The following is a 17,739-nucleotide window of genomic DNA, read 5'->3' as shown; positions in this document are numbered from 1 at the left end:
TGGTGTCATCAATTAATTAGAAACAATTTTCTATTCATGTTTGAAATAACATTTAATTGGGTTTCCCCTGTTCCCCTTACATTCAAAGGGAGACAGATTTAACAAGTTCAATAACTTTTTCATTGACAACTATAATATTTGGCGCTGAATTTCCACAGAAAATGATAAAAACAGGAAAATATCCTGAACTCTATGGTTTAATTATTGCATATAATTGCATCAAAAAGTATGAAGCCGTCAGATACACATGGTATTATCATTACTGTATTTAATTATAGAATCACATCAATTAAAGCTTTTTATTGAAGAATTTATTGGCATGTTGTTAGAATATGAAAGTCTTCTAATCTGGGAAGAATTACAAAAATCCATAATGATCCTGCAGCCACCCAGTGACAAAATTACACCACAAAGAAGATGACCGATATTTTTGTTTGTGTTTTATTTGATTTACAGAGAAAGGTTATAGGAAATGGTGGTGGATAGAAAACTCCCTTTGAGATAACTTTATCAAAAGTACATGTACTTTCTGTTTTGATTTTTTTCCCATAATACACCATGTATTTATTGGCTGCTATTATTGACATTGATGATATTCAACCAACAGATGTAGTAATATAAGCTTGCTTCCTCTATCACAAAGTACATTTGACTGGTTGCCAAATGAGGTAGTTGATTGATTGGTGTTTAACACACCTTTCACCACTATTGGCTCATGATACAGACTAGTTGGACCATTTAGACCACTTGGCTGTGAATTTAAATCAATGGCCTTAGACTGGTTGATTGTTAGGGATTAAATACAGTCAGTAAGGTTTCAGTGCTAGAGTACATTAGGCAGGCTGAAGAAACATCTATGAAGACTATTGATAAAACTGACAGAAAAATTCCAGTCCATGAAATGAAATTGAATTTATGATTAAATCATAGAAATATTGTTCATTAAGAACCTGTAGGTCAGTGAAGGTCAGACAATTTATCAAATATTCAAGAGCTAGACCTATTTCATTAATTTGTTTGTTTGAATTTATTTATTACAGCTATTGTTTGTATTGATGTCTTTTATTGATTAAAGGCCAGTAAGGTTATGTCTGGTGTACATACATTGTAGCCTTTGTAACAGTCATTAAACATTTACTGCTTGGACTTCAGAACTCATTGTGACAGGACCACTTTCATTTTACCATATTCAACCTTTAAATTGCCTTTGTGAACAGAAATTCTAAAGAGGAAAAATTTACATTGAAATAATTAAAAGACAGAAGCTTAGTTTTATGGTTGAATTAGGGAATAACTTGTTTATGCTGTAGAGTTTCTTCTTAATAGGGTTTTATTTATTTAACGGTGTCTGCTAAATCTCTGATAACAACACATGCCTCTGGAACAACCTTCATCAAGCTCTGACTCACAACTTAAGATTAGAAAGTTTATAACCATAAAACACTTGGGAAATTAAAAACCCTGAAAGATCTAAAAAGAACAGCCAATACTGTTAAAGGTCCCATTTTTTGCCCATAGGAATATGCAACAATCATATATATCTAAAAAGATAGTTTCTTCCAAATCTGTTCTCATTCAATATGGAATTGTTTTCAAGGTCAGAAAAATATAGTATATACCAATACACATAATTAACAGCGCCTGGTGATGTTTGATAGCCTGACCGGTTTCGGTCCATAAAGGACCTTCATCAGAGGCAGAATGGTGGATTAATGTTTGCACCCTATTTATATAGATATGGTAACCGGCGGTTGAGTTAACCAGCGGTTGAGTTAACCGGCGGTTGGGTTAACCGGCGGTTGAGTTAACCGGCGGTTGCGTTAACCGGCGGTTGAGTTGACCGGCGGTTGAGTTAACCGGTGGTTGAGTTAACCGGCAGTTGAGTTAGGCGGCGGTTGAGTTAACCGGTGAAAAATCCCAGTGGGATTTTCCATGGTTACAATTATCTATATTTAGCTAATGTTCATGTTACAGTAAACTTTTTGACATGATACGGTAAACATTTTTACACTATATGGTAAACATGTGACCTGATGATATAACCATATTTGGGCTTTAGCATTGGATAAAGGGTGTTTTAATAATTTAAGAAGTACATAGTAATCATTTAGTCTTGATCTTTGGCTTATGATCCACCTAAATATCAAGTCTTGGAATAGTATTTCATGGTAGTTATGTGATCTTAATATTTGGCTTATGATACACCTAAATATCAAGTCTTGAAATAGTACTTCCTAGTAGTCATGCAGTCTTGACCTCAGGCTTATGATACACCTGTATATCAAGTCTTGAAATAGTAATTCATGGTAGTCATGCAGTCTTGATCTTTGGCTTATGATACACCTAAATATCAAGTATAATAATAGTATTTCATGGTAGTCATGCAGTCTTGACGTTTTAGCTTGTGATACACCAAAACATCAAGTCAAAACTATTACCCCCCCCCCCCCCTAACCAAACAAAATTTGGTTTAGGGGGGGGGTTCTTATTGAGAATGCTTCATTTAAGCCTTTAGTACTCCTTTCAAGATCAAAGGTAGATGAATATTAATCCTCAGTGTTAAAAAGTTTTCAACACCTTAAGTTTGTAATGTAGGTATTACATATATACATCAATTTCAGGTAATCGCTAGGCTTACGCTTAGAGCTCCTATGCCAGTGAAAAATCAATAGGCAATATTGTTTTCAAGGTCAGGTTTTATTGTCAATATAAATCTGGTTTCATTTTTCATAGAGTTTCATCCAGATCTTTTCTGCCGCGATTTATGAACTCTGACTCTGATTTGAGAGATGTTGTTGTGGAGGTAGCATTCATATTGTCAATAGAGCTTTTAGATAGAATCTGGTCAGCAATCTTCATACCTACAAATCTGAAGGTCATGATCATAGTTATGGAGACAAATATCACTTATGCATGCTGATTTAAATTATATCTTGTTTATTGCAAGGTCAAGTTTGTTTCTCAAGTAGATCCATTCAGACTTCAAAACATGCACTGACTTTCTGAACTTCTATAATTACATGTACTAATAAATAGAAAATGATTGAGTCAGATCTATTCCACAGCCCAATCAGAAACACATTCAGTAAATTATAGAAGTCCAATTTAAAACCATAATCGGGCATGTAATTTTTCACTTTCCACTTTTGTACTTAAATTTTCTGTATTATTTTAAACATGACTATTTCATCAAATCACTGCAACAATCCTTAACATGTTATTAATGCTTTATTATTATTGGTTTCACAATGCTTATATACCGTCCCTACTTTTGATTGGTTCTCTGCTTAACTATTGACTCTGCCAAAAAGGAAGGTAGTCACTTAGCCAATAATGAATTCATGCTTCTGCTAGCAAGCAAGGTAACCACAGATGCTACCTTTATACCTACACACTCAAGTCTGTGTGCTGAAACACCAATTTCTAGGACAGTCTAAGATGACTTTACCTTAGATTTACCTCAATTTCATCTTTTGTCTGCAGTGGTTTTACCAAAGATTTATATCAGTTCCACCTTGACCCTAGATGACTAAATTAACTTAGATTCTCCTCAATTCAACCTTTGGCTTTTTCTTTACCATAGATTTACCTGGTTCAATCTTTGGCCTTGGATGGCTTTACCTCAATTCAACCTTTGGCCTTTGCATTACTATAGATTACCTTGTTCAACCTTTGGCCTTTACATGACCATAGATTTACCTGGTTTAACCTTTAGCCTTGGATGACTTTACCTCAATTCAACCTTTGGCCTTTACATTACCATATATTACCTGGTTCAACCTTTGGTCTTGGATGACTTTACCTCAATTCAACCTTTGGCCTTTACATTACCATAGATTTACCTGATTTAACCTTTGGCCTTGGATGACTTTACCTCAATTCAACCTTTGGCCTTTACATTACCATATATTACCTGGTTCAACCTTTGGTCTTGGATGACTTTACCTCAAATCAACCTTTGGCCGTTACATTACCATGGATTTACCTGGTTTAACCTTTGGCCTTGGATGACATTACCTCAATTCAACCTTTGGCCTTTGCATTACTATAGATTACCTGGTACCACCTTTGGCCTTGGATGACATTACCTCAATTCAACCTTTGTCCTTTACATTACCATAGATTACCTGGTTCAACCTTTGGCCTTGGATGACATTACCTCAATTCAAATTTTGCCCTTTACATTACCATAGATTACTTGGTTCAACCTTTGGCCTTTGATGACATTACCTCAATTCAACTTTTGGCCTTTTTTATATGTATAGATTTTTCATATTTGTTTATTGTGATACTTTGATCATTAATTGATCTGTTATTTAGAACAAATCCTAAAAAGAGAAGATGGCATTATTAAGATGAGTGATTCTATAACAGGTGCTCCTTGGAGTTTTATTCATTGGTTATTCCCTATTGATATACCAATAAAGACATAAAATACAAAAGAAAAGCTACCAATAAGAATGATAGATCTACACATTATCAAATAACAACAAAAGTTATGCATATAACAAATTGGTTTTATGATAAGTCTTGCCTTTATTACTTTTTGGATAAAAGACAGATAAAATAAAGTGCATCATACAGGGTGTCTGTGAAGATTTAAACGAATAAGGCAACATCAATGTCTAGGATTTAAATTCTGTCTCTTTTTAGAATTGAGATGTGACTTCTCATTTAATGAAGAGAATGTCATTATACAAGATTTGTAGGATTTTACAAATAAGTCGACTAATTCAATTTCTCAACACTGTCGTTTGTGATATTTCATTATGTTAGTTTGCAATAAAAACCATCAGATTCTATTTTTGAGCTTCCCCATAATCCAGCGTTGTGATATAATTATATAGTTTGATGGGTAGATAAACTTATATTTTGTAGACAATTGAATTTGTAAGGCGTATTGGAAGGGATTAGAACTGACAGAACTTGTAGTAAAAACTACAGCTGAACACATCTAATATATAAAGTCATGGGAAAAAATTATTGGTCGTCAAACTTTTTATTAATTTGCTAGATTAAAACAGTTTCATGAACATCTTAGCATCAACATTGTTCATTGAACTGTGATCTTCACACTGATTGTTTAGATAAAAAAATGTCTCCAAATATTAAATCAAAAACTTTTTCGTCTAGTACAAAAAAAATGAAAAAAATAATAATTTATTTCTACCAAGTTTCTGGAGACAAATCTGGTTTTGTAAATTATAGTGAAGTATGGCAGGAGACTGTTAGCAGTTTCTGTGCAATATTTTATAAAGGTTATGTAAATAGCGAAGTATGGCAGGAGACTGTTAGCAGTTTCTGTGCAATATTTTATAAAGGTTATGTAAATAGCGAAGTATGGCAGGAGACTGTTAGCAGTTTCTGTGCAATATTTTATAAAGGTTATGTAAATAGCGAAGTATGGCAGGAGACTGTTAGCAGTTTCTGTGCAATATTTTATAAAGGTTATGTAAATAGCGAAGTATGGCAGGAGACTGTTAGCAGTTTCTGTGCAATATTTTATAAAGGTTATGTAAATAGCGAAGTATGGCAGGAGACTGTTAGCAGTTTCTGTGCAATATTTTATAAAGGTTATGTAAATAACGAAGTATGGCAGGAGACTGTTAGCAGTTTCTGTGCAATATTTTATAAAGGTTATGTAAATAGCGAAGTATGGCAGGAGACTGTTAGCAGTTTCTGTGCAATATTTTATAAAGGTTATGTAAATAGTGAAGTATGGCAGGAGACTGTTAGCAGTTTCTGTGCAATATTTTATAAAGGTTATGTAAATAACGAAGTATGGCAGGAGACTGTTAGCAGTTTCTGTGCAATATTTTATAAAGGTTATGTAAATAGCGAAGTATGGCAGGAGACTGTTAGCAGTTTCTGTGCAATATTTTATAAAGGTTATGTAAATAGCGAAGTATGGCAGGAGACTGTTAGCAGTTTCTGTGCAATATTTTATAAAGGTTATGTAAATAGTGAAGTATGGCAGGAGACTGTTAGCAATATTTTATAAACTGTTCAGCTATTACTGATGACGAAACTAAAATCAAGTAGGATAATAACAATTTTTAGTTTAATAGAAGTTATGATCATCCATAGAGTGGAAAATAGGCACAGAACTAGCACAGGTCATAGCTTTGCATTAAAATACATCCATTTTATACCTTCTAGCTGCCGTATCAAATATAGTTACCTTCAAAATATAGAAAAACAGGTTTGCTACCTAAGTAATTCTTTTTTTAAAAATTCCACAAAAACATCAAAATTGTCAGTTTCCATTTCTAATACATTGCTTAGAGTCAAGTGTTTTAGAATTTGAGATGGAATACTAAGTTTACACATCAAAACAAAAGATTTTTTAACAACTTGTTCCATTTGTTATTTGTTTGAATGTTATTTACTGGATTGATTTTTTTGTCATTATCAGATTAAGTCAGTGTCTGTAGGTTTTTTATACATTGTCAAAATTGTGAGAAACCAATTTCCTGAAATGTTCAGTTATATCAATTATTTCAACAAATTAAATTGTTGTGAGCCGAGTAAACAATTGCTGTCTGTAGTCAGAAAGTTATATCATATTAAATTTCTGCCATTCATACTGTACTTATTTCATTTGAAAAGTTGACTGACATGAAACCTAATTTGATTGAAATGATTTTTTATACGACCGCAAATTTTGAAAAAAATTTCGTCGTATATTGCTATCACGTTGGCGTCGGCGGCGTCGTCGTCCGGCGTCCGAATACTTTTAGTTTTCGCACTCTAACTTTAGTAAAAGTGAATAGAAATCTATGAAATTTTAACACAAGGTTTATGACCATAAAAGGAAGGTTGGTATTGATTTTGGGAGTTTTGGTCCCAACATTTTAGGAATAAGGGGCCAAAAAGGGCCCAAATAAGCATTTTCTTGGTTTTCGCACCATAACTTTAGTTTAAGTTAATAGAAATCTATGAAATTTTGACACAAGGTTTATGACCACAAAAGAAAGATTGGGATTGATTTTGGGAGTTTTGGTTTCAATAGTTTAGGAATAAGGGGCCAATAAAGGGCCCAAATAAGCATTTTTCTTGGTTTTTGCACAATAACCTTAGGTTAAGTAAATAGAAATCTATGAAATTTAAACACAATGTTTATGACCACAAAAGGAAGGTTGGTATTGATTTTGGGAGTTTAGGACCCAACAGTTTAGGAATTAGGGGCCAAAAAGGGACCCAAATAAGCATTTTTCTTGGTTTTCGCACTATAATGTTAGTATAAGTAAATACAAATCTATGAAATTTAAACACAAGGCTTATGACCATAAAAGGAAGGTTGGTATTGATTTTGGGAGTTTTGGTCCCAACAGTTTAGGAAAAAGGGGCCCAAAGGGTCCAAAATTAAACTTTGTTTGATTTCATCAAAATTGAATAATTGGGGTTCTTTGATATGCCGAATCTAACTGTATATGTAGATTCTCAACTTTTGGTCCCGTTTTCAAATTGGTCTACATTAAGGTCCAAAGGGTCCAAAATTAAACTTAGTTTGATTTTGACAAAAAATGAATCGGTTAGGTTCTTTGATATGTTGAATCTAAAAATGTACTTAGATTCTTGATTATTGAAGTTTTTTGGTCCAGTTTTCAAATTGGTCTACATTAAGGTCCAAAGGGTCCAAAATTAAACTTTGTTTGATTTCATCAAAAATTGAATCCTTGGGGTTCTTTGATATGCCAAATCTAACTGTGTATGTAGATTCTTCATTTTTGGTCCTGTTTTCAAATTTCAAATTCTACATTAAAGTCCAAAGGGTCCAAAATTAAACTAAGTTTGATTTTAACAAAAATTGAATTCTTGGGCCTCTTTGATATGCTGAATCTAAACATGTACTTAGATTTTTGATTATGGGCCCAGTTTTCAAGTTGGTCCAAATCAGGATCTAAAATTATTATATTAAGTATTGTGCAATAGCAAGTCTTTTCAATTGCACAGTATTGTGCAATGGCAAGAAATATCTAATTGCACAATATTGTGAAATAGCAAATTTTTTTTTAATTAGAGTTATCTTTCTTTGTCCAGAATAGTAAGCAAGAAATATCCTATTGCACATATTGTGCAATAGCAAGAATTTTTTTTAATTGGAGTTATCTTTCTTTGTCCAGAATCAACTTAAATCTTTGTTATATACAATATACAATGTATATACACTTTTTACTACCAACTGATAAATTTAAATAATCTTTACCATTCAGTGATAACAAGCAGTTTTTTTACATCTTAATATTTTATGATGTATTTAAATGAGTAGTTATTGTTGCAAACTCCATTAGAAATTTGAATTGATATCAGTTTTGAAAAAGGGAAACGGGGATGTGAAAAAAAAAGGGGGGGGGGTTAAATTTTTCTCATTTCAGATTTCATAAATAAAAAGAAAATTTCTTCAAACATTTTTTTGAGAGGATTAATATTCAACAGCATAGTGATTTGCTCAAAGGCAAAAAAAACCTTTTAAGTTCATTAGACCACATTCATTCTGTGTCAGAAACCTATGCTGTGTCAACTATTTAATTTTAGATTTAAAAAGTTTGAAGAAGAAATCTTTAATTGATTTGTAAAATCTTGGCATTTGTTTTGTGTAAAAAAAAAACATGTAATGTCAAAAAATTGATCACAATCCAAATTCAGAGCTGTATCATGCTTGAATGTTTTGTCCATACTTGCCCCAACTGTTCAGGGTTCGACCTCTGCGGTCGTATAAAGCTGCGCCCTGCGGAGCACCTGGTTATTTGATTATTTGTAGAAATTGTGGATAAGGATATGGTAAATAGGAATTGTTTGGGAAGGGATAGTTGTAACTCAGGGATAAAGAGATTATTCATGACATCACATTTACTTGTTTTCAGATATAAGTAGAAACTTTTGTATTTTAGCTTTTGAGCAATAAATAACTATACCTATAGGTTAATAATATGCCTTTGTAGCCTTTCTTTTTATCTATTCAACACTTTCCTTATCAGCTATGAAAATTTATTTGAACTTTCAGATAGCTATCAATATCTTTATTGTTAAAAGCACATAGAGAAAATTAGTAGAATTATGTTCAGATCAAAGAGGAAATGTTGACAGAAATGAGCTGTTGTTTAGATCATTAAATACATGTAATTGTCACACATCTCTTGTTATGAATGATTTGACATTCTCAGCCCTGGTTGGCATACATGAATAAATTATAATTGTTTCATTCACATGAAAGTTGAAAGCTTTAAATACCTAATTGCAGGGAATTTCATCTGTTCATTGGTTTAGCTTTTGGCCTGGCACAATTTATATTGTACAAAGTTTTATGTCCTTCTGTTCCTTCAGTCTTGTTAGCATTCTCTCATGTTTAATTTTGCCAGATTGTTTTAAAACTCATACCACAGATTTATATCAGCAATGTCTCACACAAGTTTAAAAATCTGTGCTAACCAACTAATTTTAAAAGAGGTATGCTTCTTGGAATTTTGTTTCCGGTATTGTATGGCAAATTGAATTGTTAGCATTCTAATGTGTCCAATTTTTGCCGTTGGTGGGTAACACATAGTATTTTTGTTCTTTAATTTTTCTAAATTGAACATCTTTTTCTTGGCATATATGTGTGTGAAGTGTATTATTCTGTGTATGAGTTATCTTCCCTAGTAATAGGTATTTTAATAAAGTAGTCCCAAGACCACAATTAATGATATCGCTTTTCATTGTGCACGAATATAGTTCCCTTTGATTATAGCGTATTTTTTCTTTATTTTTTTTCTTTCCCTTTCTCACACATTTCTTAGTTTTTCTGGGGTGGAAATGAAAGAAAAGAGCTGAAATAAACTTTTGGATGTTTTATTTTAACTGATTTGGATAAGGAAAGAGTGATTAGGCCAGGTGGAAAAAGTAATATTTACACTTTTCGGAACATCTCTTGACTTGCCTAGGGGTATGGATGTGTAATGACCAAATTTGTATGATGTATAACAAATTGGATATACTTTTGGACTTGTACTGTATATTACACACACAAAAATTAGACAAAAAACACAGGGCAATTAATTTTTTTTAATGCGACAGTACTTCAACTCTAGTGGACAGTTATCTCCCTTTGTTGTATGATAAGTTGTCTCATTTGCACTTGTATCACATCTTTTTACAAAAGAAGTTTTCTATATATTCTTATTTCTACCAGTTATGAATTTCTTTGTTGGGTGATCAATAGACAACTTATTTCTGGATTTCTAATTTAAATGATAAATAAACAATATCTCTGTATCAGGTTTTTATGAATGCATCAATAATTATTGTAAAGAAAACTAAGAATATGAATACCAAAAAAGAATCTGTGTTATCAATATTAGCTGATAATTAATACATAAATAGAAATTACTGATAATTATATGAATGATAAAATGTGCAAGATAAAAATAATAGTTATTAAATATACATGCACATTTGATGAGAAATATGTCTTCAGAATGGTACAGGGGAAAAAAGAGCAATGAGGTATTATTTAATGATGGATACAGCGATCTCATGACACAAATAACAGTAAGAAATTTAGTGACAGAAAACAATAGAATATTCACACTTCCAATGAAAAAGTAAGAAAATAAATAATAAAATAATGCTGGTTAGGATACTGATGAAAAGTTTATGTTCTAAAATAAACCTTTAGTATATTCAAGTTTAACAAATAATTCCATTAAAATCATTTTTAATAAATTATTTGTTAAACTGTGTTATTAGCACAGATGTTTTTAAGTTCAAAATTTATGAAGAACTGCATTAGAGGAGTGTGTTACTGAAATTGCAAAAAAATATAATATATGCTGCATTATTGATAAAAGAAAGATAATTGGAAAATAACCTGCAAAATCTAATCTTCCAGGTTACCAAAAAGTCCTTATAATGTCTAACAATTTCCCAAAATATACTCATTTTCCCTTGACTTTAAACTTTTTATTGATTGGTTGCTGTCCACTACATTTTCTTATTACAGACAGTATAAATAACTATTACACCAATGTACCTAACATGTTTGTCTTGATGAGTTACATGATAAATAAGAGACCAGCTGATTGACTATAGGGTTAAGTTTGTAGAGTACAGTTTGTATCAATCTACTCTAATATCCTACAAATATTACAACATTGTACAATAAACCACTGAAATGACAATGAATTTACATTTAAACTTTTTAGCTAAAACAGGCTTAAAAACTGACATTTGGTAAAATTTATTGATATAAATTAAAAGTGTCATTATTTAATTTTAAATTAAACATTTCAAAATGATTTGGTTGCTAGGCAGTAGAAGAATTCAATGTGTCAAAAACACAAGTGTTTGTTTGTTTATAATTTGTTTTTAGATTTTCATCTTAAGATGTTGTAACATTGTAATGAGAAAGAAATAAGTATTTGTCACTTTGAAAGCCCTGCTTAATGGTATTATTACAACAAAAAAAGTTTACACAGCAATTTATAGTACATGGCATTACAAACTGAGATTATCTAAAAAAAAAAAAGTTTGTCGTGACCTAAAATTATTTTACTAACTTGTTCAACAAATTTGGTCTATAAATAAAAAAAAATTACAAACTAGCTTTGAAAGATGTATTATATTTGTTTTACATAAATTATTTTGTTATATAGATTAAGCTGTGAGTTTTCTCAATTGAATTGTTTCATATATTCCATGTAGGGGGGGGGGGGCTTTTATAACTTTCTATACTGTATGGGTTGTACGAAAGGTTGAAGGCTGTACGGTCGGCAAAAAGCTCTACAGAGCTTATGTTTGTATTTAATGTAACCCGACTTGAAATAAAATTTCTTATCTTATCGGTTGCCTATTATTTCTAAAATCTACTTTATTTGATCTATAGTGGATATAAGTTGTCTCATTGGCAAACATGCCACAATACTTTGCTTTTATATATATTAGCTTCCTTGTCTATTTTATATTAGAAAAAAATGAATTAGTACAAATACCTGGCACATATATATTATACTATTGTACTTCTAGTGTTACAAACTTGTCTCTTGTATATTATATAGCCATGTTAAGTTCACTTGGTCTTGTACCAAATATAAACAATTTGGTATTTTGCTGGGCATAAATGAGATTTTTAAGGGTTCAATTGATACTTGAGATTAACATGGTTACTAAAGGATCTTTGTTTTACTCGTTTAGAGGCTTTCTTGTCAGGATTTTACATTACTATGTTTCAGTCGTCTTAAAATTTACTGGTTTTATTTCTATAAAGAATCCGTAGGAAAGACCACCATGCTTTCAGACTTAAAACTGAAATGTTAGACTATTGAATTGTCATTTTAAACAGAAATGTCATAAATTGATCTGTTTAACTTGCTGTAGATATTCTGAGTTTGAAAGAAGAAAATCCATAATAGTTACAACATACATTAAGGTGTTTTAATGCAAAGTGTCAAAATAGCTGGAAAAAATGTTTATAACTAAATAGTCAGTTACAGAAGTTTGTCTATTTTTTTATAATTTTTGGCTGAAATAGATCTTCTTTACAAATAACTGAGATTTAAACAGATATCTCTACAATTATAATGGGCTTTAATCAGGCAAAATGTGGATAAAAATAATGTTCTAGTGTATTATTGTAATACTATAATTCTAATGATAGAAACACAGAGTATTAGTTTCCAATATAGTCTATTGTTTGAGGTTAAACAATGATTAAGTCTAAATATTTCTTGACTCATTTAAATCAGTGGTGTACTATACATTACACTAAACATTTTACATATAAATTGATGTAAGTAACGAAACTGTTATAATTATTTTTTGTCTCAAAACGAAAAACATTTGATAAACTTTAATGGTAGTAACAAGAGAGATAGAATTGTCATACGGAGAGGTAAAGGGAAAATATATCACTTAATATCAGTACCATTATTGGATAAAACTTTCTGAGTAACATACAAATATTATCTTAGGAGAGTACTGTCAGGCAGATCCCCTTTGAACAAGAAGTGGCCAGGTGCATATATGTATGTGGTCAAAAATGAATGACATATTTCAGTAATTTGTTTTTATTTGATATCTTTTAAGATTGTAAAACAGATATTTAAATTTGCACTTTTTAATAGCCAGTGATGTAAATTTTTAAACCATTAGCAATATTGGTACAAAGAGGACTGTTACAGTGTAATTTATGTAGGACTGTTTACAGTAGTTGAGGATATATATATATTTCAACTGTATAGTACTTTTACTGTATTTTACCAGGAAGGAACTACACAAGGAGTAGAAAATTCACTTATATACTTAAGATAAAAGCAGTATAACTGTTCTTTTATTGCTCTCCTTCATCTCAAAGTTACAGTGAGGCCTTCAACATGGAACAAAATCTTAACACCTCATACAGACATGGTGAGGCCTTCAACATTGAGCAAAATCTAAACACCTCATACAGTCACAGAGAGGCCTTCAACATTGAGCAAAATCTTAACACCTTAAACAGTCACATTGAGGCCTTCAACATTAAACATTCTGCATCATTTTATGTTTAATGAAATTAATTTCAACACATCCTAATAAATCAAAGTCTTGTTAGCTGTATAATGTTTTAACACTTCTTAAACAATTAGTTTGGTAGAAGAAATAACATAAAATTAAAATTTTACCTACTTGCATATCTTTTCTTGTTTTAAAATCAACAGATTAAAAGAATAATGGTTCCTTGTGGTTTTGTGAAGTATTTTTTTGTGGTTGAATGTTTGGAATGTCATTTTTGTGTTGAGGGAATTATACCTATATAGTAAGGTTACTATTTTATGAAATTATAGAAATTATATAAAATTAAATATTCAAAATGTTTACATTTAAATCATACTTTTTCACAGTACAATATAAGTGGGCTACAATAAAAGAAGGCAGACTGTTATAGTAATATAATGGTTATTAATTTCCTATTTTATGTTATAATTTATTATGGATGTAATATTTGTATTAGTGAGATGTTCTGTTTATTTGAACATTATCAAAATAAAATGTTTTACTGTATACAATTGAATGATTTCAGTTCATAAACACTATGATGGCAATCTATAAAGAATAATTTAGGGGGACATTTTTGCAAATATGACTTTATTGTTATTCTAGAATGTTATCTAACAGCTTTTCATGGCAATTTTATTTGATCATATAGGGGCCTGAGTGACTAGTGTCTAGTTCATTGACATTTACTTAACAATTTAATAAGGCATGGACCAATATTTAGGACCAAGGTATCATTTATTATAATGTAAAAGATTGGGTGGATGTAGTCACAAAACAGAAATGGAAATCATTGATGGACCTGATGATATTGTATGAGTATGAGAAAGTGAAGTTTAAAGACGGAAGAAACAACTTGACCTACTTTTGATCTAATTGAAGCCCTTGGACTTAACATTTATTCTTAAATGTTTATTGAATTCACAACATTGAATTTGTTTTGAAGAGGACCCTCTCACCACATCTGTTCTAGGGGAGCCCCACAAAGGAAAATGTTTATCTTAAGTGATTTGTTCTTTCACTGTCGCAGTGTCACTGCAGATATCTGTATATGATTGCATAATGAGTAGTAACAAATATAGTTTAAATTTTTCATATAATTATGCACCCCAAGGGTGACTGGGGTATAGAAATATGGTCACTTGGTCTTCTCCCGACCGGCAGTAAAACGCTTGCCGAAGTGGGGCGTCCGTTTGGCTGTGCGGGATGTATCAAGTTTGCAGTCACGTCCGTCAGAAGGGGACGTTAAATCGGATGCCTTGTGTAAAGAGAGTGCCACGCTCTTTGCACGTTAAGACACGTTAAGAACCCTTGCAAAAACTCTTTGAGGGGTCCGTAGGTGGCCTGTTGCAAGGCAAAATTTCTGTCCCTATCCATTATACCCTCATTTTCCAGTGGCAGTCCAAATTTCCCCGACCATCATCCTAGATGGCCTCTATTACAACAACCTACCTATTGTATTTATTGTGAACTTGTTCTCGTCCTGAATATGCATGAAATATTTGCCACTGGACGTTAAGCAACCAACAATCAACCAATCAATCATATAATTATGACCAATGAATATGATGAATATTATATGTTTTGCACCATGGAGTAGTAAAATAGGTCCTAGGTGAGTGGTATAGGGGTCAAACGGGTCTTTTTGTTTAAATATTTTTTTTCTTTTCTTAAATTCTTTATTTTTTTTATATATTTCAGGAAAATGAAACTGAAAACAGATATTACATGATGAGCAGCAGCAATAGCCAATCAGAATGCAGTATACCTAACCAGAGTTACAGAATGAAATTATCTCCTAATGGTCAGAAAATAAACTGGACTTTCTGTATGGGCATTATCTTTATGATTTTAGTTGCCACTGTTTTAGCAGTGACAAGTTTTAAACAGAAACGTGTGCTTAAAATAGATGTTCCAGAAAATGCAGTAATAAGTAAGTGGAATTACACGTTATAAAGAAGATGTGGTATGCCTGCCATTCAGACAACTCTCCACAAGAAACCAAATGACACAGAAATAAAAACCTATAAGTCACTGTATGGCCTTCAACAATGAGCAAAGCCCATTGCCCATAGTCAGCTATAAAAGTCACCGAAATGACAAATGTAAAACAATTCAAACCAGAAAACTATAAAAGGCCTATTTTATGCATCATTATTCATTTCAACTTCGTAAAAAGGCCAAAAATTAATCAAGCAAAAGTATATTATAATTTGGTCACATCTCATTGTGTATCATGTTAAAAATGCTCACTAAAGTCCCTTAACTCTGTAAATTACCACTATTCATAAAACAAAATAAGGGGAGATCATTCCAAAAGATGTGATATGGGATATTTTTGATCAGCTGTCCTCATGAGGCTATTACTATGAGGTGCTAATTATCTATATCTCATTTACAACTCATGATTTTTTTAACAATTCAACATATTTTATTTTCCAGGAAGAATTCGATCTTACTCAGTCAACCCTGACTTATCAGCAATAGCTTTGAATAGTAGCAGTATGACATTGGTAACTAGAGTCCAGTTATTACAAACTTCCTGTCTTACTGACAAGTTGCTATGTGAGACCTATGCCATGTGTGATACAGACTTAGGTCACATGACCTGTAGATGTAAACGAGGATTCTACGTCAAAGACAGGAAATGCAGAGGTTTGACCATATAATAATTCTTATAACTTTAAAGTACATCAAGAAGCACATAGACACTTGTGTCAGAAAACATACCAAAAATGCATGAAAATGACACAATTTTACACCACATTGAATGATACAAAGATAGAAGAAAACACACTGAACTTGTAGATGTATGCATTGGGTCTTTTATACTCAATAAAAGATCAGTAAATCATAGGAATCTGTTGAAAAACGAAAAGAATTATTCAAGAATTGACCATACACCATATACAGTAAATTATCAGGGTTAAGTTGATTATTATTCTGTATTAGAATCCTTGGGTTAGTTATACTTTTTCCTTGCATTGAATTTTTAGGTAAATCAAGTAGAAAATGGAAGAAGATTTATGATAATGGTCAATGATAATGTGTTAATTACAAATGAAACGAACAGTATTTATAGAGGTATTATTGATCTACAAAACAAAAAATAAAGCCTGTATGAATTTACCTCCCCTTTTGAACCCTTTCATACCCTGAAAATTGTATCTTCATATAATATCTACAAATAAACCAAACAGTCTACACAAATAGTTATGTACTAACACTTTCCTGAAATTGTTATTTCAGCCTGCGCCACAGCATGCCCAGATGGTTATTACATGTCACGGGCCTGTACGTCCAGTAGTGATGTCATTTGTAGGCCATGTTCTACGTGTACTGGAGCCTTGTATGAAGTGGCAGCGTGCAGCAGTACACAGGATACCATCTGTGTTGGCGCTGCATTTCCTGTACAAGATGTTAAATGGAATAAATTAATAAAACAATCAGGTAACATTACAATAGTACCTTAGGTTTTAAGTGTTTATTAATTTAAAGAAAAGAAACACCTATTGTCATACTGTGGTTTTCAGAAGAAACTCAATATACTTTAGATTTGAAAACACTTTTTTGTGGTAAAATTAGTAATTATGAACTGTACATATTGTTTGAGTAAAGACTGTTTTATTCTTGGAAACCATAAACAATACAAGTGATAATGCCTTAAAACTTCTTAGAAACCATAAACAATACAAGTGATAATGCCTTGAAACTTCTTAGAAACCATAAACAATACAAGTGTTAATGCCTTAAAACTTCTTAGAAACCATAAACAATACAAGTGTTAATGCCTTAAAACTTCTAAGAAACCATAAACAATACAAGTGTTAATGCCTTAAAACTTCTTAGAAACCATAAACAATACAAGTGATAATGCCTTGAAACTTCTTAGAAACCATAAACAATACAAGTGTTTATGCCTTAAAACTTCTTAGAAACCATAAACAATACAAGTGTTTATGCCTTCAAAACTTCTAAGAAACCATAAACAATACAAATGTTAATGCCTTAAAACTTCTTAGAAACCATAAACAATACAAGTGATAATGCCTTAAAACTTCTTAGAAACCATAAACAATATAGGGTTAATGCCTTAAAACTTCTTAGAAACCATAAACAATACAAATGTTAATGCCTTAAAACTTCTTAGAAACCATAAACAATACAAGTGTTAATGCCTTGAAACTTCTTAGAAACCATAAACAATACAAGTGTTAATGCCTTAAAACT

The 17,739-nt window shown here is 31.6% G+C and overlaps 1 protein-coding gene across 1 annotated transcript in view; it reads left to right on the top strand.

Moving 5' to 3' along the window:
* Positions 1-17,739, top strand: part of LOC143067198 (uncharacterized) — an 83,918-nt gene that overhangs the window by 51,405 nt on the left and 14,774 nt on the right. Inside the window, exons 4-6 of the mRNA XM_076240293.1 lie at positions 15,211-15,442; positions 15,952-16,164; positions 16,759-16,959. Coding sequence (XP_076096408.1) covers positions 15,211-15,442; positions 15,952-16,164; positions 16,759-16,959 — 646 coding nt within the window. The remainder of the gene's footprint in view (positions 1-15,210; positions 15,443-15,951; positions 16,165-16,758; positions 16,960-17,739) is intronic.

The sequence above is a fragment of the Mytilus galloprovincialis genome, chromosome 3 (assembly GCF_965363235.1).
Source record: "Mytilus galloprovincialis chromosome 3, xbMytGall1.hap1.1, whole genome shotgun sequence".
NCBI classification, from domain to species: domain Eukaryota; kingdom Metazoa; phylum Mollusca; class Bivalvia; order Mytilida; family Mytilidae; genus Mytilus; species Mytilus galloprovincialis.
The sequence above is the reverse complement of the archived record's forward strand: the minus strand, read 5'-3'. Positions and strand labels throughout refer to the sequence as shown.